The sequence below is a fragment of the Erinaceus europaeus genome, chromosome 1, assembly GCF_950295315.1.
Source record: "Erinaceus europaeus chromosome 1, mEriEur2.1, whole genome shotgun sequence".
NCBI classification, from domain to species: Eukaryota; Metazoa; Chordata; class Mammalia; order Eulipotyphla; family Erinaceidae; genus Erinaceus; species Erinaceus europaeus.
The window spans coordinates 64,512,885-64,536,712 of record NC_080162.1 but is presented as its reverse complement, the minus strand read 5'-3'; the positions used below and the strand labels follow the sequence as shown (position 1 = coordinate 64,536,712).

General features: G+C 40.2%; 1 protein-coding gene across 2 annotated transcripts in view; it reads left to right on the top strand.

Moving 5' to 3' along the window:
- SNAP25 (synaptosome associated protein 25) overlaps window positions 1-5,620 on the top strand; it is an 83,906-nt gene extending 78,286 nt beyond the window's left edge. For both annotated transcript variants that reach the window (XM_007524719.3, XM_007524718.3), the window contains exon 8: window positions 4,347-5,620. In XM_007524719.3, the coding sequence (XP_007524781.1) occupies window positions 4,347-4,415 (69 nt within the window). In that variant the 3' untranslated portion in view covers window positions 4,416-5,620. The remainder of the gene's footprint in view (window positions 1-4,346) is intronic.
- The last annotated feature ends 18,208 nt before the right edge of the window (window positions 5,621-23,828 follow it).

Genomic DNA, 23,828 nt, shown 5'->3' with positions numbered 1-23,828 from the left:
GCCAAAGCAGTGCAGCTTTACCCATGGAAAATACTGGTTTTGTTTGTTTATTTGTTTGTTTTAATGTATTTATTTATAAAATGGAAACACTGACAATTCCTGCCACCAGAGCTCCATCTCCCCTCCCCTCCCCTGATAACTCTTCTATTCTTTAATCCTCTGGGAGTATGGACCCAGGGTCATTATGGGGCGCAGAAGGTAGAAGATCTGGTGACCTACTTTTCTTTTCTTTTTTTATTTATAAAAAGGAAACACTGGCAAAACCATAGGATAAGAGGGGTACAACTCCACACAGTTCCCACCACCAGAACTCTGTATCCCATCCCATCCCCTGATAGCTTTCCTATTCTTTAACCCTCTGGGAGTATGGGCCCAAGTCATTGTGGGATGCAGAAGGTTGAAGGTCTGGCTTCTGTAATTGCTTCCCTGCTGAGCATGGATATAGACAGGTTGATCCATACTCCCAGCCTGCTTCTCTCTTGCCCTAGTGGGATGGGGTTCTGGGGAATCGGTGCTCTAGGACACATTGGTGGGATTGTCTGTCTAGGGAAGTCTGGTTGGCATCATGGTAGCATTTGGAACCTGGTGACTGAAAAGAGAGTTAACATATAAAGCCAAACAAGTTGTTAACCAGTCATTTCTTCTTCTTCTAGCATTTGCCCTTCTTCCGTAGACAGTCAACAGCGTCAGGTTGAGCCTGATGTAAAGTTTTGAGACCAGTCATGAACCTAAAGGTTGGAGTAGTGCAGATGAAGAGTTGGGAGGGGGTCTCCGTTTTGTAGATAGCTAGTAGGCATATTTTAGTTATATTCCAAAGGGCCTGTGGCTATACTAGTTGTGTTTTTTTTTCCCCTGAGCCTGAAATCTGATATGCCAGTGGATCCAAGTTATTGTCTGGGGAGATGATGTCATGGCTGGAAAAAAAAGACCAGAAAGCTGGATCAGGGAAGAGAGTAGCTCCCTAATATAGGAAAGGTGTATAAATATTGTTGACTGTAAACCCCATCAATTTGATGTGATCTGGGGCCCATATTCTGCTTAGGAGCCTCAGCATCCCTGCAGATCTGAGCTCACATTCTGTGGTCAAGAGTAGGAATGTTCCAAGATGCCCCAGTATCAGGACCCATCTTCTTCAGGTGTAGCATAGAGTATGTTGCCCAGCCTCCCTTCGGAGGATGGACAACATTCTCTGCTGTTGTTGATCCATGTTGAGGGCAAAGTCCTATGGGGAGCCACAAAGGGGTCTATTTTGTTGTTCCTGATAAGAGATGACCGGTAACAAAGGAGAGAGGGATTTATTCAAGGTCTAGGCCCATCATGTCTGAGAATCTCAGGACTCCCCAAATAGGGCCCCAGCTGATGGGGTGGCCTGATAGTGACGAAAGAGTCATCATTAAAGTATGCCAGTCTCTTGCCCTTATTCAGCTTTTGCAGTCCTTACTTTGAGAAGGATAGCTTGGGAATGAGTGAGGGAATTGTAATAGGAAATAGGTGAGGAGGTGACCTACTTTTCTCATCTCAAAGTGGAAAGTGAATGGTGCAAACTTCAGATGAGAACAGGTTGTCATGTAGAGTAGTGCACATCCACTTCTAGAAGTCTGAGCAAGTGCCTAACACTACCTGCCATGGTTTGTAGTAGATATTTCCAGTGTTTACAAAGGGTGGGCTAGATAGATCCTTCTAACTTTCTCAGTGGTTCTTCACTGTTTACCCTGGATTTCCCACATAAAAAATAATGCACCATTTCTTGATTATACCAGTGAGGTTAGGATCCCATATACAGGAATATAAAAACTAGGATGGGTCATATTCTGTAAATAAAATTCTAAGACATATACATAGGAAAAATACAGAGACACATTCTCCAAATACCAAGAAGACATCTAAAAGTTTTTTTTTCTAAAAGGCATTGTGAATAATAATGTAATATAATATAATAAATATGTAGTACCATTAGTGTCAACTATTAAATGGGTTAGAATTTTGATAATGCTTCAGAGGAAATTTAGGTGGAGGCCACAGATGCTCATTGAACACAGTTCTGTTCCAGCTCAGTTACTTTGAGGATAATCTAAAGAATAACTTCATGCTCCACTTAAAAATATCCCTTTGCACCAGCCGGTGACTGCTCACCAGTGCATCCTTAATGCAAGACATTCTAGAATCCTAGAAAATTTGCCTCCAGAAATGCCGTGTATTTTTAAATGGATGGTATTTTTCATTTGAGTTTATCTCAGAGTTCAGTTTTGAAAAATATTCAGTGTAATTCAATCTGGTCAGAACCTGTAATTTTCCTTTGCATTAAAATGTCATTATTTCGGGGAGTGGGGGCAGTAGCGCATGGTCCAAAGTGCAAGGACTAGTGTAAGGATTCCCCAGCTCCTTACCTGCAGGGGAGGTTGCTTCACAGGTGGTAAAGCAGGTCTGCAGGTGTCTATCTTTCTCTCCCCCTCTCTGTTCCCCTCCTCTCTCTGTTTCTCACTGTCCTATCCAACAACAACGACAGCAATAACAACAGCAATAAGAGAAAATAGCCTCCAGGAGCAGTGGATTCGTAGTGCAGGCACCGAGCCGCAGCAATAACCCTGGAGGAAAAAAAAAGTCATTATTTCCTGTGAGACCTATAGCTGAAGAGGAAAGATTTAAGGGCCCAATACAAATGGATAAAAACCTATTTTCCAACTTAGGAAGCTATTGCAAAAAAAAAAAAAAGGACCCTCTAGGTCAAAATAAGGAACATTAATTTTTTGAAAATCAAATGTTGATGCTTCTAACAGCAGGTAGAGAACTATTACTAGACATTCAGCATTATAAAAATCATGAAATCTGTGGGAGTTGGGCAGTAGCATAGCGGGTTAAGCACACGTGGCGCAAAGCTCAAGGACCAGCATAAGCATCCTGGTTCTAGCCCCAGAGGGGAGTCACTTCACAGGCGGTGAAGCAGGTCTGCAAGTATCTATCTTTCTCTCCCCCTCTCTGTCTTCCCCTCCTTTCTCCATTTCTCTCTGTCCTATCCAATAATGACGATAATAATAATTACAAGGCTAAAACAACAAGGGCAACAAAAGGGAATAAATAAATATAAAAATAAAATTAAAAAATTAATAAATAAGTAAAAAATAAATCATGAAATCACTCTACTTCAATTTGGCATATTTGTATTTAAATAGGAAAAATCTATTTCCTCAAGTCACAAAGTGAATAAAGAAAATCCAACTTAGTAGAGATTAGAAAACACCAAGAACAGTAGTAATTGAAAAAAAATCAATAATTATTAATAAAATAATGACAAACCCCAAAAATGCTTCAGTATCCTTATATTGCCTCTCAGCTTCCTCTTCCTTTTCTGCTCATATCCGAGAGAAATAAGCATTACCAATCACAATATAACAAAACAAAACCTAATCAAGATCTTTGTATTTGCCTCTACTTGCTGACTCAGATCGTGCTTAGTAATGCTGGGAGTAGTTTATTTTTCTGGGATTAGAAAGTCTATCCTGGTAGCAGCCCAGGCAGGAACTTATGTTGCATTAGGGTAACATGCAATGAGAAGATCAACCAAAACAAAATTATGGCAAATGTGCGCATGCTAAAACAAGCTAGTAATCACATTCATGCAAGTCAATATTTAGAAGTTTAGGGGTAGGGAGATAGCATAGTGGTAATGCATCAGACATTCATGGCTTTGGCTCAGAGGCTCTAGGTTCAATCCCCACCAATTCCACCATAAGTCAGAGCTTTGCAGTGGTCTGATTTCATACTCTTATGTCTCTCATTAAAAGAAATAAGTAAATCCCTTTAAAAAAAATACTATATGACTCACAGTTGATAGTAATCTTGGTGTTGTTAAAATTGAATGAATGAAACAGTGTAGATCTTCATGTACATAAGTTGTATTCATTATTGTCTCCAGCTAATAGACAAGAAAACTGAGGTCCTGTGATGTTAAGTAATTTGTCCAAAATGATACTATTAGTAAGTTAGGCATGATTTATAGCCATAAATCAGCCATACCACTAGGTACTAAATCAACTAGGTTCAAACGATGTGAATCTGTACCGTAGAGGCTACTGGCTGTCATTCCATTAGAGAAAGATAATAGATATAACTCTATCCTCAAAAGGATATTTTCTGATGGTGAAAAAGCAACTAAGATTAGTTTTTCTATAGTCATACTCAGTATAGCCATTAGCAGTGGTTCTGGGAACAGAAAGAAAGCATGGTCAATTCTGATAGGGAAAATGTTTAAATGAGTTCATGTAAAAAGAAACATCTGAAATAAATCCAGAAGGATGAATGGGATGTTAAGGGGTAACCTGAGTTTTGTTTTCTCTCCCCTTTTCTAGGCTGATTCCAACAAAACCAGAATTGATGAGGCCAACCAACGTGCAACAAAGATGCTGGGGAGTGGTTAAATGTGTCCACCCATGTTCTCTTCCAAATGCTGTCGGGCAAGATAGCACCTTCATGCTTTTCTCATGGTATTATCTAATAGGTCTGCATACATACACTCATCAGTTCTCCCCCATTGTGAATGTTGTCTTGTGTCATTCATCAGCTTCCAATACTGTGTGTCATTTGTTCTTTCTGGGTATCTTTCCAAAGGCTGTATATAGTGGTCATTTGGTGGCTCTAACTCCCTACATGAGATGTCTTGGACTTCATTTTTCCATTTTTTCTTCTCAATGGTGTTTGCTGAATGACAAAAATTTAGGAATGCTCAACATGCTGTTGATTATTTCAATACACAGTATTGTTCTTGTAAAACTGTGACATTCCACAGAGCTACTGCCATGGTCCTTTCTTTGGGTGTCAGGCTCTGAACCTCTCAAATTTTTCTGTCTTTGGCTCCTCATGGCTATCATCTGTCTTTATGATCTCATTATTAGACAATGTGGAATTACATAACAGGCATTGCACTAAAAGTGATGTGATTTATGCATTTATGCATGAGAACTAAATAGATTTTTAGATTCCTACTTAAACAAAATCTTACCATGACAGTAGCATACTGATGAGAAAACACACAAACAACAGCAAAATGATAACAACAAAGCATGCTCAGTATTGAGACACTGTCAAGATTAAGTTATACAGCAAAACTGAATAGTGTCACTTTCTTTCTTTCAACATATAGATTTATCAATCATACCCATCCTTTTGTTAAAAAAAAATTAAGAAAAAGATGGATTTGACACACTCACAATTTAATCATTTCCAAGCAAAATATGTTTCACTGAAAATATATCAAATGGATGTAATATACGGTTCGTTTGCTGCTTTTGAAGGCTCTGTTTTGGAAAAAGCAATCTTGCTGTTACATAGTGTGGACATGTAAATTTTGTAAGGCTGACTCTTAGTAATCACCATTTTCCCTGTGGTTTGTTATCAGTACGATTCTCTGTTGCTTAATCTAGAGCTATGCACACCAAATTGCTAAGATGTTTAGTAGCTGATAAAGAAACCTTTAAAAATTATATAAATGAATGAACTATAGATAAACTGTGAGATAAATATCATTACAGCATGTAATATTAAATTCCTCCTGTCTCCTTTGTTGGTTTGTGAAGTGATTGACATTTTGTAGCTAGTTTAAAATTATTAAAAATTATAGACCCCAGATGTCTGCTTTAATTTATTCACAGACTCCATCTGACTTTGGACTCACAAGAAAAGAGGAAACATGAACATTTTGCCCCATAGTCCATAAGATAGCCAGTTCTGTGTGCAGTAAATGAACATTGTGTGGAAAAATCAAGGTGTCTGTTTTAGACACCCAATGACAGATTGGCTTGATGTTTATACTGTTTCAGAAATACCAGTGTATAGATTCAGTGTTAGCTATGGGCAGATAGCTAGTTTTCAGGTAGATACTTTAAAACAAACAAACAAAAAAAAGTAGTCCGTGCAAAAACATCAGTAACACTCAAAGTTGGTCATACATATACTCAGGTGCCAGTCAAATAATATCTTTCTTCTTCTCTTCAAAAATCCCACCACCAAAATTGAGCCACTATGACTACCACTACTGTCGTCTCCATTTTAACAGCTTTATTTGCATACCATATAATTTATCCATTTAAATTACATAATTTAATATACTCTTTAATAGATTCATAATTACGTAACAATTTGGTTTTTATCATCCCCCAGGGATACTCCACATCTGTTGCAGCCACTCCCATGTCACTTCTGCCCAGACAACAACCACTAATTTATGTTATTTCTCCATAGATTTGAATATTTCATAAAAGTAGAATTATATGTGATCCTTTGTGATTTGATTTTTTTTAATTTAGCATAATGCTTTTAAGGTTCATCAAGTTGGATCATGTAAAGATCCCCATTCTTTTTTATGTCCAAATAATACTCATTGATGGAAAGTACATTCTCCTGTATATCCATTAATTCATTACACATTTGATTGGCTTTTGTGGAGTAGCCAGTTGGGGGCATATTATCCATTTCAAAGAAATTCATATATATATATTTTGTATCTTGACATATGTTTTTAATTCTCTTAACACTATTTTACCACATTATTGACTCTACCATCAACCCATTCACCGCTGTCATCTCCACTAGCAAGTATTTCTACTAACCTGAACCCCACCCCCACCTCTACACACACAGCCTTAACTAACATCACCTTCATCTTTCTACTACTGCCACTACCACTTCTCTACCCTCTTAACTAGCAACTCTGCTTCTCTACCTTTATGATAGAGAAGCACCACCTTCTCAGTCATCATCATCACTGCCATCACTATTCCCATCACATCCATCTACTTCACCACTATCACATCTCTTCTCTCTACCATCCTCTCTGTTCTTCTCCCCTATTGCTTAACACAATGAAGATGAATTTATCCTTGCTCACTTGGTTGATAGCCAGATGATTTAACTAGCAGCTCTGTAGATGTGGTTAGAGCATAACTGAAAGTGAAAATAATCATAACAAAATTCTCTTTGTCAGTAAGTTCTTACAGTATTTTAGCTTCTTCCAAAGCCTTAATATAGATTCTGGAAATACTCAAATCCTCAGTATCTGGGAATTCTCAAATACTCTAAGAAACATCTACGGGAGTCGGGCTGTAGCGCAGCAAGTTAAGCGCAGGTGGCGCAAAGCGCAGAGACCGGAGTAAAGATCCGGGTTCGAGCCCCCGGCTCCCCTCCTGCAGGGGAGTCGCTTCATAGGCGGTGAAGCAGGTCTGCAGGTGTCTATCTTTCTCTCCCCCTCTCTGTCTCCCCTCCTCTCTCCATTTCTCTCTGTCCTATCCAACAACAACGACATCAATAACAACAACAATAAAACAACAAGGGCAACAAAAGGAAATAAATAAATAAAATTTAAAATAACAAAAGAAACATCTACAACAAAATAGCTATTCCTTAAAAATCAGGTAGAGGGAGTGCGGTGGTAGCACAGTGGGTTAAGCGCACATGGTGCAAAGCACCAGGACCGGTGTGAGGACCGGCATAAGGATCCTGGTTCCAGCCTCTGGCTCCCCACCTGCAGGTGTCTATCTTCCTCTTCTCCTGTCTTCCCCTCCTCCCTCCATTTCTCTATGTCCTATCCAAAAACAACAACATCAATAACTACAACAATAAACAAAAAGGGCAACAAAAGGGAATAAATACATATTTAAAAAATAAAAATAAAAATCAGGTAGTAAGAAGACACTAGAAATGGAGAAAAAGAATGCCATCTGCCAGTAAACTAAGCTATGAAAGTAACTCCATGTTCTTAATTGTAGTGAATGGTGTGGTAAATTTTTCACCATTAAAGTTTAGTTAGTTTTAGCTTTATCCAAAAGTCATAAAATGAAGGGTACTCATACTATCTTTTTTATTATTAATGTCTAAATTAGGAATAATTCCCACAGATGTTCTTAAGAGAACCAAATGAGTCAAACACAGTTTAGTTCAGTCATAATACTACTTCCTATTATTACGATTGCCAGCACCACTAATGATAGTAAGAGAAGCCAAGTAAAGGATCTAAAGAGTAGAATAGAGGCTGTGAGCCTCTAACAGTTGGGTTATTGCTAGGTAACAAAACTGACCCAAAACCTGTGTTACAGCTGTTAGTTCAAAAGTCTGCAGTTTGACATTTTGGACTGGGTTTAGTTAGCAGTTTCTCTGGTCTTGACTAAACTTTTTTTTTTAATTTCAGGGTTTTTTTTTTTTTTGGTTATTTAATAATGACTGACGAGATTGTGGGATAAGAGGGGTATAATTCCATACAATTCAGTTCCTACCACCTGAGTTCCATATCCCTCTCCCACCTTCGAAGTTTCCTTATTCTTCACAAGTGGTAAAGCAGTCTGTAGGTGTCTATCTTTCTCTCCCCTTCTCTGTGTTCCCCTCCTCTCTCAATTTCTCTCAGTCCTACCGAACAACAATAACATTGATAATAACAATAAGGGCAACAAGGGCAACAAAACATGGGCAAAATGGCCTCTAGGAGCAGTGGATTCGTAGTGCAGGCACCAAACCTCAGCAATAACCCTGGAGACAAAAAAAAAAAGAAAAAAGAAAAAAGAAAAAAGAAAAACCAAACTCTTGTTAATAAGCTACAGGTTCTCATCTCTACAACCACACTGGCTAAAATAAATGATAGACTAGTTCAGTTTCAAGAGATAAAGCAAATATGCTCTACCTCTTGTTAGAAAAATGTGCAAAGTCATATAGCAAAGAAGGTGAATTCAGAGAAGGATGAATAATGTGGCTATTTTTGCAACCAATCTGCAATAACCCCAAAGACAATATGAAATTCTCATTTGGTCCACTAAATCTTATGGAAATAAAGTTAAAGGAGGGCCATCTTTGTGTCTTCAAATGGGTACATGTTAACATTCTTCCCCTTAACTGATACTTAAGAAAATTTATATGGACCGGGGCCAGGCGGTGGTGCACCTGGTTAAGCACACACATTACAGTGCACAAGGATCTGGGTTCAAGCCCCTGGCCCCCACCTGCAGAGGGAAAGCTTCACGAGTGGTGAAGCAGGTCTGCAGGTGTCTCTCTGTCTCTCTCCAGCTCTATTTCCCCTTCCCTCACAATTTCTGTCTCTATTCAAAATAAATAAATGAAGATTAAAATTTAAGAAAGAAAGAAAGAAAGAAAGAAAGAAAGAAAGAAAGAAAGAAAGAAAGAAAGAAAGAAAGAAAGAAAGAAGGAAAGAAAATTTATATGGACCAATGAATACTTCATCCAGTAGGGCATGTGCCCTGTCAACCGTGTGCTAGGTTCAAACCTTGTCACCACATGGAAGTTCCAGTGCTATGGTATCTCTCCTCTCTCACTCTGTGTTTCTCTGTCCATCTCTCTCTATCTGGAGTGGGGAAAAAAATTGAAAAAGTCAGCCAGGGATTGATGAAGTTGTGCATACATGAAGCCCTGACACCCCACACATACACATAAATAATAAGAAGAAAGGAAAAGGGAAACGGTAGCATTTAAAGGGCCATCTGGCAGAGAAAAGATTTGACAACCATGAACAGAGTGACTTTGGAACTGGCAACTGCTGACTGGCTGTGGCAGCCTGACCTTAATCCTGAAATAAGGAAACTAATCCTTTCTATTCAGAGCCATGGAGTTTCAGTGCGATCATTAACCCCTACACAACAGAATTTGGAGGAATAAAAAAAAAAAAAAACTTTAAAATGATCAAAATAGAACTGGTTCCTCAATCTTGACTTGATCTGTACCCTTCCTTAGAAACATCTTTGATTTTTCCCCTACCATCTTTTGTTTGTTGCTATGTTGTGGAAATTTACACTGAAATGGAGTGGGGGGTGGCTTTCTTTTATTTTCTATTCTCCCTATTTATTATGTATAAAAATATACTGTTCTCTTTGCTAAGAGGATAAAAAAGACTGATTACTCAGGGATGAAAAAGAAATTATGTGTGTCAGAGACAGCTTAAGTATACACAGGATGTATCCTGGGTGTCTGGGGGAGTGGGGGTGTGGGAGGTGACTGCTGTCTTCTGGGGTACTGCCTTACTTCTCTAAAAGAACCATGACAACCACCAGTTTAGGAATGATGAGACAAGTGCTAATGATTTGTGTTTTTAAACTTGCAGAGGCTGTGGAGATAGAAAGCCCTAGAGACCTAAATTTGTATTCTCATTTGTTATTAAAGGCAAAACTCCAAACAAGGCCGAATAGATTCTCTAAGGGGCTAATACACCCTTTTGATGTGAAAGACCAGGGAGAGGAAGGGTGGGCGTGCAAAGCACAGCTCTCCCAACTTTATAGTGTACATTGTTTGCTTGCTTACTTGTTTGACCTGCCTTTTTTTTTTTTCTTTTTTTTGCCTTTAGGGCTATCTCTGGGGTTCAGGGCCAGCACTCTGAATCCTCTGCTCCTGAAGGCCATTTTTTTCCATTTTTTTGCCCCTGTTATTGCCCTTGCTGTTATTATTGTTGTTGTTGCTGTTGGATAGGACAAAGAGAAATCAAGAGAGGAGGGGAAGACAGAGAGAGAGATACCTGCAGACCTGCTTCACCGTTTATGAAGCGACCTCCCTGCAGGTGGGAAGCAAGAGGCATGAACCAGGATCCTTAAGCCAGTCTGTGGCTTTGCTTGCACCATCTGTACTTAATCCCCTGCGCTACCGCCTAGCTGCTGCTTTAACTGCTTTTACGCAGTACCTAGGATTGAACCCAGGTCATTATACATACAGGGCATGTACTTTGTCACTGAACCATCTCACCAGTCCCAACGTGCTAGAACTTTTTTTATAAGTTTCCACCACAAATCTTTGTTTTCCAAAGGTATTGAATTAACCATCATAATGGATCATTTGAAAGTCTACCCTATGGACTTTGATGCATGTACCTTGAATGCAAATAGCCTACTCAGCTCTGAGAATAATGAGCAATTTTTCAGTCAAGGTATCTCTGACAGCTCTCAGCATAATTTAGTTCCAGAGCAATGGTTTCAAAGCAAGAGTGCTTTGCAATGGCTTCCCCCCACCACTTAGGGGATGAGTTCAAAATCAGTATAAACTGGCACCTCAGAAAAAAAAATTTGTAAACAGGGCCATAAGTCTAGCCAACTTATCTAAGAGTGTGATTCTAAGGAACAGAAATGAGGGATGGCAGAGTAAGCTGGTAAAGGAAGGAAAGCCAGTGAAAGGACGCATTAAAGTTAGTCAATGCTGCAAACACTGGGGGTTGATTCCCATGGGGAGCTAGAAGTCTTATAAAATGTCTATCATAGGCCAAGAAAGGAAGAAAATTGGCCAATCCACTTCAATCACTTTTTGGTTGAGGGTAAACACAATATATAAATATCTTAACTCCCCTGTATACATGTGTATTTGTTTGTACATGTGAATTTTGTTTCTTGAGACAAAGGATTCTCTTCAAAGACACTCTATACAAGAAATCAAAGAAGTTCCCGGGCAGAAATGAGAGACAGGACTGGGGTGAGCACTGCCCACATTTGTGTAAAGTTGATTGAAGTCAATATGTAATTGATTACCTTGGTGTGACCACAGTAAAGCACATATGTTTTATACACATATGTGTATGTGTGGACATATGTGGTACCATGCTTACTACAATAGGTGAATTAATGCACCCACCACCTCACATAATTCAAGTGTGTGTTGAGTGTGTTTGTGTGCATGCACATATGCACGACATGAGAATATTTAAGATCTGCTCTCTTAGCCATTTTCAAGTATATAATACAGTATTATTAGACACATACAATTCATCATGCAAAATGTCAGATTCTCAGAACTTAATCATTTTTAAAAATATATTTATTTATTTCCTTTTGTTGCCCTTGTTTTTATTGTTGTAGTTATTATTGATGTTCATTGTTGTTGGATAGGACAGAGAGAAATGGGAGAGAGAGGGGAGGGAAAGACAGAGGGGGGAGAGAGAGATAGACACCTGCAGACCTGCTTCACCGCTTGTGAAGGGACTCCCCTGCAGGTGGGGAGCTGGGGGCTTGAACTGGGATCGTTCTGCCAGTCTTTGCGCTTTGCCACATGCGCTTAACCCACTGTGCTACCACCTGAATCCCATAAACTTAGTCATTTTATGGCTGGAAGTTCATCACTGCCCAATAGTCCCCATTTCTTCCATATTTGAATGATGCCAACCACACTTTACTTTGTGTGTGTTCAACTTTTTCTAGATTCCACATAAGATCTTGTAGTACCTTTCTCTGTCTACCTTATTTTCTTCAGCATAATGACCTCGAGGCCCTCCATGTTGTGGCAGATTTTGCTTTTTATATCTCAGTAGTATTCTACTATGTGCATGTATGGTGACATATCACTAAAATGTAGTTAGGTAAAATGCATACCATGTATACATTGGTCCCATTAAGTCATACTATACAACCTAGGGGTATGGTAGAGACTATACCATCTAGGTTTGAGCAACTATGCTGTATGATATCTGCAGGACAAAGTTGCCTAATGACAAAGCTGAAAATATATATCATGTTGCCATGCTTTGGATATTGTGAAGAATGTAAAACAGAAACTTTTGTTCATTAATGCTCCTCATTATGAATATAGGGTTGTTCTTTACTGTAATCAGGTGTTAGTCCTTACATAATTCCAACTTGTACAGTACCAAAAAAAGTTCTCATGAGTGTTCATGGCATTAGAAACCCTGGAGAAAAGGAAAACTAAAAAATTTCAACACAGAGGTTAGATGCTCCCTGCTTGAAGTGAGGCAAAACTACACAGAAGTACTTAAAAATTCATGGCTAAAGTCAATTGAGGTAAAGAGAGCAGGGCTGGTTCCTCTACTGAGCAGTAAATAACCATTATGGTTCCTGTTCTCTTGTCTACTCAGTGCCATGTTTTTTTATCCTCCTTTCTCAGGTCACCATGAAACTCATTCATAGTTTTGGGTTTCAAGACAAATAACCAAACAATGTACTTGTCAATCCTCCACGCTCTGGCCTCTTTAGCACAGTTGATACTGTTAACCTCTAACTCCAGCACTCCTCCGTTTGTAAAGTTTACTTTCCTCTAATTCTCTGACTTCTCTTTTCAGTCACCTTCAGTTTCACTTCCTCTGTCCATCTTTTAGATATTGTTCCCTTAAGGTACTAAGTTCATTTTGCTTATCTACATAATCTAGCCTTGTTACCTGTGGTAGCTTCTCCTACAACCTCCATGTGGATGATATCCAAAACTAGATAACTGCTTCAGACTGCTTCTGAGGACCAAGACCACATTTTTACCAGTTTACTCTACACTTTCCAGCTCACCCACAGGGACTACAAACTCATCATGGCCCACATTAATGTGCTCACCATCCACTTTCCAAATGTCTCTGTTTCAAGGCTGAAGCCAGATACTACCCCTTCATTAGAGTTGTGCAGTTGTGAAGCCCAGTCTGCACTACCTCCTGTCCCTATCCTTCTTACTTCCAACAGCCATTTCTGGAAGAACACAGATTAAAAATTCCCTAATTCTTCTCTGCTCCATAGATTCTCATGGTGAATTTATTAAACCACCAATCTGATTATGCAATGTTTCTTCAATCCTTACATGGTTGCTTAAAAAAAAAATAAAAAAGAAAGAAATATATGTATTTATTTTAATGAGAGAGGGACCAGTGTCCTACTGAGTCTATATTGAACCTGAGACTGTGGTTATGAAAAAGCTAGTGCACAACTCCTGTGATATATCCCTAGCCCCTTAGATGGTTACTTTTAACATTAACAGATAATAAAATTTTAAAAATTAATTAATTAATTTTAAAAATACCTTTAGGATTTAAGAGATTGTACATCTGGTAGAGTATAAAAGTCTCATTGTACTCTGGTATTGACTTCAGCACCATATAGAAACACAAAGGACAGTACCAGAGTCAGCTTCATGAGTGGTAGTATAGTACTGTGGTATCTCTTCTCTCTCTCTCTCTCTGTCTCTCCCTTTCAAAAATGATGAATGAAAAAAACTATCCCAAAGAAGACACTCAGAGGTGGTATTGCACCTTTTCCCACCACTCTTAAATCCTCTTTTCTTCACAATCCCATGATTATGCTATATGACTTCTATGCTTCCATGTTTCCTACAACCTCTCTGTAGTACACTCAAATACTAGGTGGTGTTTTATCCACAGGGTAACACTGTCCTGTCCTTTTGTCTGCCCTTCTCTCTCTCCTTTGTGTGTGTGATTTCACTGCTCTAGGCAAATTTTTTTCAGATACACAGAGAGAGAGATGACAGCACCATAGTTCCTATACAGTATCCTGGGGGCTCAAACCATGACCATATGCATAGCAAGGCAAGCACCATACCAGGTGAGCTATCTCACTGGCCCAGGTTATGCTTCTATTGAGTTATTTCACTAAAAAATTATTCTGGTGGTTTAAAATAACTACACATTTTTAAATATATTTTTATTATTTATTGTATAAAAGAGAAATTGAGAGAAGAGGGAGGTTGCAAGGGAAAAAGACACCTGCATCACTGCCTCATCACTCATGAAGCCTCCTCCCTGCAAGTGGGGAGTAGGAACTTAAACTCAGGTCCTTGTGCATGACAACATGTGCATTCAACCAGGTGCGCCATTACCTGGCCCTGATATCTACACATTTTTGACAGTCCTCCAAAAAGGCAAAACCCAATTCCTTTCCTGTTAAGAATGGGCTTAGTAACTCAACTCTCAGGAACAGAAAAATGGCAGAAGTGTATAATTTGAAATTTGGTTTGCAAAGGCTTTGTGCCTTCTTCCTTCCCTTCTCTTGGTCACTTACTCAAGGAGAAACCAGCGGCCATGTCAGAAAGACACTCAAACAAGGTCAGAGAGTGCCCTGCATGACATAAAACAGAGGCCTTCAGCCAACAGGCATATGAATAAGTTTCTTTGGCAGAAGTTACTCCAGCTCTTTCTGTAAACTGAAGACTTACATAGAATTGACCCCAACCAACATCTTGAGTGTAACCACAAGAAAGTCTACACCAGAACACGCTACTCCTATATCCTTGCCTCAGAAATGTGGTGACATAATAAATGCTGTTGTTTTCAGCTGATGGCTTTTAGGATAGTTTGTTTAGAAACAATGATAATTAACTCAATCATTATGTGAATAAATCATTACACCCACCCCCAAAGCTCAGGTTCCAAAATTACACTGTCCCAGTGTTTTTAAATAGATTTAGGGGATAAAGTAAATCCCACTTCTACCGCCACTTACCATAGGAATCCCTCTACCTAGTATTTAAAAAGAAGCAAAACAATTAATCTACCTTCCCTGAGGTCAATAGAAAACTGTTACGTTTTAGAAGGGACTGTTAAATTTGACTTCAAATGTCCAGCAAGTCTAAGTTAGGAAATGAATTTGTAGAGTCAAAATTGAAAAGATTCTAACTTCATCCTTTCTGACTGAAGCTCAATCCCTGATTTTTAAAGTCCATGTCTGGCTGCAACCTTGTCAACTAGATTACTGTAATTCAAATGTGACCTTTAGTTTATCAAACTGTCACTTGGTTTGTGTTCACCAACTTGGTCTGGAGAAATAAGACTCAGTCTTATTCCAGCCTGAAGGTGGTAATGAGGGAGATCATGTAGCTCTTCAAAATAATGAAGAAAAAAAGAAAGCAGTATTTGAGTTTGTGAGTCACTGTTGTTTGGGAGGCAGGGGAAGAAGAGTCAAGAAAAGAAGACTATAAAAAAAACACACAGAAAATAAAACACAGCTCAGCAGATGTAAAAGTAAAGGAAACAACCCTGATCTCAGATAGGTTGAACAAAAGGGTTGGATGGCAAATTGAGGGTGGGGGTGGTGGTGGTGGTGGTGGTGGTTGCATGTGGCTGACTTGGCCAAGGTGGTTCCGGGCAATGAATATGAGACTTTTATGAGTCCTGAATCTCCATGTTAGCTACTAGACAACAGCATTTGCCTTCTCCTCGTGGTAAGAAACAAATATTCACAAAACAGCCACTTTACACTTAACATTTCCCTCTGCAAAGTCCAGTGGGTTGGAAAACAAAGGAAAAAGTCTCTTAGGCATTTAGATTTCAACAGGGAAACTGACATGGGTATGACCATACAAATAAATAGGCAAATGCACTGAGGATTGTTTAAGAAGTTGTGGAGCCAGAGAGAGGGTTGCATACTCAGTCAAGGAGCTAGAGGTGGTAGAAGAGGAGGGAGATCTGGGCATCTATACAACTACCCAGAAGATATGGCATATAAGTTACAAAGATAGACTTTTATTAGGTTCCAGCCTCAGGCCACCACAAGATAGCACCTGAAGTGGGGAAGCTTCACAGGCACTGAGATGATGTTGAGATGTTTCTCCTTCTCTTTTTATCTCTGTCTATCTTTCATTCTGTATTTAGAATAAAGGAAAGGAAAAGAAGAAGAGAGGAGAGGAGGTGAGGGGAGAGGAGGCTAGAGGAGGGGAGAGGAGAGGAGAAGAAGGGAGGGGAAAGGAGGGGAGGGGAAAGGAGTGGAGAGCAAGAGAAGGAAGGGAAGGAGAAGGGAGGGGAGAAGAGGAGAGGAGAGGAGGGCAGAGGGGAGGAGAGGAGAGGAGAGGAGGACAGAGGGGAGGAGAGGAGAGGAGGGCAGAGGGGAGGAGAGAAGAGGAGAGCAGAGGGGAGGAGAGGAGAGGAGGGCAGAGGGGAGAGCAGAGGGGAGGAGAGGAGAGGAGGGCAGAGGGGAGGAGAGGAGAGCAGAGGGGAGGAGAGGGGAGGAAAAGAAAGGGAAGGGAAGGGAAAGGAGATGAGAGGAGCTCAGAGGGGAGGAGAGGAGAGGAGAGGAGGGCAGAGGGGAGGAGAGGAAAGGAGAGGAGAGGAGGGCAGAGGGGAGGAGAGGAGAGGAGGGCAGAGGGGAGGAGAGGAGAGGAGGGCAGAGGGGAGGAGAGGAGAGGAAAAGAAAGGGAGAGGGAAGGAGAGGGGAGGAAAAGAAAGGGAAGGGAAGGGAAGGGAAGGGGAGGGAAGGGAAGGGAAGGGGAAGGGGAAGGGGAAGGAGAGGAGAGGAGAGGAGAGGAGAGGAGAGGAGAGGAGAGGAGAGGAGAGGAGAGGAGAGGAGAGGAGAGGAGAGGAGAGGAGAGGAGAGGAGAGGAGAGGAGGAGAGAGGAGAGGAGAGGAGAAGAGAGGAAAGGAGAGGAAAGGAAAGGAAAAGATGGTAACTAAAAGTGGTTGACTCTTGCAGACACTAAGCCTCAGTGATAACCTTGGTGGTAAAAACAAAGACACCAAAAACAAACAACTAGGTTGAGAATCATGTGTTGCAGGAAAACGGAGGCTCCAGTGATTTCAGAAACTGTATAGTTTCCCATGGTAGCTATGCCAAATTACAACTATGTTCTTTAAACAGAAGAGTTTTGTTCTCTTGCTATTCTGCAGGTTTGAAATCTGAAATCAAGATGTTGACAGAGTAATTTTCCCTTAGAGATGACTCTAAGAGAAAAATCTATTTTACCTTCTTCTAGTTTCTGACAACTGGATTATTCCAGTGTCTGTCTTCACATCACCACTTCCTCTGCCGTGAAATTAGCCTCTGCCTTTATTTTTTTTCCCAGAGCTCTATGCAGATCAGGCTTATGGTGGTGCTGGAATTGAACCTGGGATTATTTATTTATTTATTTATTTTCCCTTTTGTTGCCCTTTTTTTTTAATGTTGTTGTAGTTATTGATGTCAGTGTTGGATAGGACAGAGAGAAATGGAGAGAGGAGGGGAAGACAGAGGAGAGAAAGATAGACACCTGCAGACCTGCTTCACTGATTTTGAAGTGACTCCCCTGTAGGTGGGGAGTGGGGTCTTGAACCGGAATCCTTATGCAGTCCTTGGGCTTCATGCCACCTGTGTTTCACCTGCTGCGCTACCGCCCTACTCCCAATCTGGGATTTTTAGTGCCTCAGGCATGAAAAGCTTTTTGCATAACCACTATGTTATCTCCCCAACCCTGTCACTGACTTTTCAAAACACACATGATTGCATTTAAAGTCCACTTGAGTGTTCTAGAATAATCTGTACATTCCAAGATGTTCAGCAATCATATCTGCAAAGACCCTTTCTATAAAGTAAGACTGTCAGTTTCTAGGGGTTTGGCCCTAACTCCCTTGGGTGGTCAGTTTTGGTTTGTTTGTTTAGCACACTACCATCTCCTAAGACCTGGTGAGCAGAGATATTAGCATTCCTCAGTCTTCAGGAGGAGTGAGAGGTCAGATGGGTAGATATGAGAGCATGAAGGCTCTTAAAACCAGAACAAGAGGGGGTCAGGCTGTAGCACAGTGGATTAAGCGCACATGGCACAAAACACTAAGTAAGGAGGCTCCTCACCTGCAAGGGGGTTGCTTCATAAGCGGTGAAGCTATCACAATCTTTCTCTCCCCTACTCTCTGTCTTCTTCTCCTCTCTCCATTTCTCTCTGTCCTATCCAACAATGACAACATCAATAACAACAGTAATAATAACCATAATAATTTTGTAAAAGGAGGGGGCAACAAAAGGAAAAAAAATAGCCTCCAGGAGCAGTGGATTCATGGTGCAGGCACAGAGCCCCAGCAATAACCCTGAAGGCAAAAAAAAAAAAAAAAAAAAAACAGAACAAGAGCTTTGGACTTTACCCTGGGGATGGCAGTCATCTACTAAAGACTATGATAGTGGAGTAAACTTTCTTTAGTGTTTAAAGTAGACTTTCTTTAATGAGGGTTCCTGAGTTACAGTGCAGAGTAGGGTAAGGTAAAGCTAAATTTGAAAATCAGGCCAATAAGCTTTAAACTGGATAAATGACAGGAGTCTGGATTTGGAGAAAGAGTGCCAGGGTTCTTGTTCTAGGCACCAGGTCTAATTCATCATCAAGTGATGTCATTGTGGACTTAGAGAATACTTAATGTTTCAAATACTTAGTGTTTCAAATATGTGGATGATACATACTTGGTATCATACGTACATACACACATACATACATACATCATACATACTTGATACATACATACTTGGTAAATCATGTATTGTTTGTTTTACAAAGAATGTTGGAGTCAGAATGGAAATGGGGGGAAGCCAGGCATAGTGAACCACGATAGAGGTACTCCTTGGCTTTCAAGGCCCTTGAAAGCGCGTGCTGACTAGAGCAGCAGTGCTCTGAAGAGGACACCCCTCTACTTCAGGATAACTTACTATCAATGAATGGCTGGTGTGAGAGTACTAGAAGTCTGATGTCTGGCTCAAGATCATGGTGTCTTTCATGCCCCAGAGCTCTCAAGTGAGACTACAGCTAAGACGACTACTTTGCTTTGCTTCGCCCTACCATGTCCCATTTTCTGCACCCAGTCACAGAGTTCTCTAAAAATTCTCCCTAAATAAATCACCTACATCTTCATCTTGGGCATTGCTCTGAGGAACTGACCTAAGGAAGCTTCTCTCCCCTTAAATATGCAGCTCTCAGGACAAGCTTAGCTGAGAGACAGGTCAACAATCAGAGGTTCAAACCAACCATCAACGAGTCCTGGGAGATGTTAATTCTGTACATACTATGATGAAGGAAGATCATTTTATAAGCCAACTTAGTGCTTAATAAGTACATGGCAAAAGCCTGATGGTCTACACTCAAGTGTTGTTGTTGTTATTTTATTATTTCCCAGAGCTGATTTCTAATTAAAGACTTTCTTTAACACATCTCTCATTCTTCCCTGCACTGAGAATTTATGACACATGTTTCTGTGATATATTATTGTTTTCAATAACTAAATTCCTAAGTTATTCAGGGAAGGGCTCAGAGTGATAGTTCACTGGGTAGGGTTTGACTCTTGCCATGTGCACTACTCAGGTTCAAACCCCCACACCACAAGACAGGTGCTATGATACCAGAGGAAACACTGGGGCTGTGATGTCTCTCTCTCTCTGCTTTTCTAGTCAAACAAAAAAAAAAATGCAGTGAAATTGTGCATGTGCGCACACACATAAACACCCCAGAGCTCCACAAAAAAAAAAAAATTATAAATTAATACAATCTTTTTTTTTTGCCTCCTAGGTTATTGCTGGGTGCCTACACTAAGAATCCACTGCTCCTGGAGGCTATTTTTTCCCCTGGTTGTTGTTGTTATTATTGTTGTTGCTTTTGTTGTTGATGGATAGGACAGAGAGAAATCAAGAAAGGAAGGGAAGGCAGAGAGGGGGAGAGAAAGATCGACACTTACAGACCTGCTTCACCACCCATGAAGCGACCTCCCTGAAGGTGGGGAGCCAGGGCTCGAACCAGGATCCTTATCCTGGTCCTTGTGCTTTGCACCATGTGCACTCAACCCGCTGTACTACCACCCAGCCCCCCTTGTAGAGCATTTTATACACTAAATGTCTGGTCCATGGAATGCAACATCAGTACTACCTGAGAACTTGTTTGGAACTCAGATTTGTAATCCCCCTGCTCAGATCTGCCAAGTGGGAATTTGTAATGTGGGCCACATAATCTGTGTTTTAATGAAGTCTCCTGCTGAGTCTATGGCACTGAGGGTTGGAAACCAGTGGCATATGTCTATTTATTCTACTTATTGAAAGATGGATTGATTGAGGAGTGGATCATCACAGGAAGCCACAAAGTGCAACAGCTGCAGTAGCTGACTTTCAGCAAACTTGTCTCCATTTATGTACAAACTGCTGGCGTACTAGGCTAGGCCAACACTGACCACACCACCACAGGGACTCCATCACTTACTTCTTTTGGCTATTTCCCTCATTACTAAAATGGACACACTCTTCATATTACCTCACTCTAGCTTAATAAGTTATGACACAGTTACACAAAGGAATATTAAGTAAACTGACGGATGAGGAAGGCTCACATCTAGTGTTATAAGAAGATAATTCACTTTACAGTTTTGGTGCCAGGAAGTGGTATACCTGGTTAATCACATACATCACAGTGTGCAAGGACACAGATTCAAGCCCCTGATCCCCACCTACAGGGGGAATACTTCACAAGTGGTAAAACAGTGCTGCAGGTGTCTCTGTTGTTCTCCCTCTCTATTTATCTCTGTCTCCTCCCCTCTTAATATCTCTCAGTCATGTGTGTATCAAGTTAGACAAAAAGACTTATTAGTAAAACCATACAGATATGTATCTTATATGTATGCATGTAGGGGCCCCCTGGTTTTAATTTCATATATACATATTCATGAAGCACCAACTACAGTTATGATACTGGAAATATCCATCAAAGTAATAAAATCAAAATCTTGTCTCTCTAGAAAGATAGCCAACAATGATGCAAATGCATAAAAAGGAAAATTACAGATTGTAGTTAATGTTCTGAAAGGAACTGTCTGGATGGTGTGATTACATCTAGATGGGAAGAGTCCTACTGGAAAGTGGAAGGGGCCTCTAGGAGGATGTGTTGTTTAAGCAGAAAGTGACAGAAGACACAGCAATATGATTAGACTTGCTGGTGAAAAGTCATGCCAGGCAGAGGATGCAGCATGGCAAAACCTCTAAGAGTAAGAGGGGTTTGCTTAATTAAGGATAAAATAGGACAGATCAGTGAAATAAAAGGCTAGTAAGAGAACTGGATAGTGTTTAAATGTCTGGGTGAATAAACAGTGTGTAAATTGGATAACTGTATTTACATACTTCATTTTAGTGTAAGAGCAAGGAAAATTCATTAAAAGGTTTTTCCAGGGGACTGATATAATTTGGTTTATGTTTTCAAAAGAGACTTTGGCAAGTGAGTGGACATAAGTACACAGGGAAGCAATAGGGAAGGTAGGATATCATCTAGAAGGCATGACAAAATTCAGGTGAATACAACTCAGGTAGCTGGGGAGAAAGGTGAAAACCAGGTAGGAGCATAGTTGGAACTAAAATCATAATTGGAAAATGAAAAGGAAGATGAAGAGCTGGCATGAAAGTAAGCTGGCTGTTAGCTGAGCTAGATTACCTGGGACAAATGGAACAATTCAGTTGTATTCCACATGCCTCTTTCTTCAGGTGGATAGCCTGAACAACTGCTCATGAAGAGAACAGAGGCCCAACCACTGTGGGCATAAGTAAACTGTTTTTCAAGTCCCTGATTGCATTATATTGGTTAATATTCCATTAGTCAAAGAAAGTCACATGGATGAAATCAGAATGCAAACACATGAAAATAGATTCATTCTTTAGATGGGGGAACTGCAATAACACAGGAAAAGGAGTATGGGTACAGGAAGAATTGAACCATGAGAAGGCAGTTCTCTTTTTTGTTAATTTAATTTTATATTTTTCATTAATAGTCACAAGATTGTAAGATTACAATGTATAGCTCCACACCACACCCACCACCAGAGTTCTATATCCCCACCTTCCAACCTCCCAAAGATAACCACCAAATTTCTCACAAATTATACAGTTTTCTTCCTTCTGTTTTGTTTTATTTTTTTTCAAGTTCATGTGTGTCAGTTTTCTAGATTCCACATATGAATGAAACTATCTGGTAGTTGGCTTTCATATCTTTACTTATTTTGCTAAGCATAATCACCTCCAGTTCCATCCATTTTCTTCCAAAGGACACCATATCATCTTCTATTTATTGCAGAGTAGTATTCCATGGAGTACATATCCCATAACTTCTTTAGCCAGTCAGCTGTTGGTATTCATTTAGGCTGTTTCCACTCTTTGGTTATTGTGAATAATGCAGCTATGAACATAGAAGTGCATATGTCCCTTCAAATTCAGTGTTCTTTGGATAAATACCTAAGAGTGGTATTGCTAGACCATAAGGTAATTCCATTTTTATTTGTTTAAGGATTCTCCATACAGTCTTCCAAATGGACTGCACAGTTTGCATTTCTTTCTTTTTTTGCCTCCAGGTTTATTGCTGGGGCTCCCTGCACTATGAATCCACTATTCCTGGAGGCTGTTTTTCCCCATTTTGTTGCCCATGTTGTTGTCCTTACTGTTGCTATTGATGTTGTTGTTGTTGGATAGAACAGAGAGAAATTGAGAGGGGAGGAGAGACAGAAAGGGGGAGAGAAAGACAGACACCTGCAGACCTGTTTCAGCACTTGTGAAACAACTCCCCTGCAGGTGCAGAGCCGGGGCCTGGAACCGGGTCTTCTTACGCTGGTCCTTGCGCTTCGTGTCATGTGTGCTTAACCTGCTGTGCTACTTACTTGCCCGACCCTCCACAGTTTGCATTTTTACCAGCGGTGTAGCAAATTTCCCCTTTGTCAACAACCTCATCAACACCTAAGATAGTACTTTTTAAAGGACTAACAGTTCTACATCAGCATCCTGGGGCAGGAGACAACATAAGTTGATCTAGCTGTGGAATGTTAAAAATGATAAACATCAACTAGTTAATGAAGTCAACCTATCAGTCAGTTAAGGAAGCCAATAACTGAACTTATAAATAAATCTTAAACCATGAAATATGATAGGGACCAAGGGTATGTCCAAATAAGATTCTATGCTCCATAGCCCAGTTTGTGTTATCACAATGCACCAGAAACTTCAGGAAAGCTTGAGTTCTACTGACAAGTTCATTCTCCCATCACACACAATTTATAGGTGTTTCCAGTTATTAATAACATGATGCATTCCATAAGTGTGACTCTCCAGAGCACCCCAGTTAGTTTACTTCCATCCGAAGACCTTAGTCATTTCTCTAGAGGAAGCAGAGTTCCTGCTACGACCCTATAGGCAACCTTTTCTAATGGCTGGGTCAGTGGCATCAGTTATACATTTTACCCTTATTGAAACAAGAAAGGACAAGCATATCTCCACAATTTCTAGACATATAAATAGTAAGGAAACAGGATGTTTAAACAAACAAGAGCTTTCAGCAGAAGGTCTGCAGATGTTGCACGTTTCTCTCCATCAGTGTAGATCTGTGGCCTGGCTCTGAGAAAG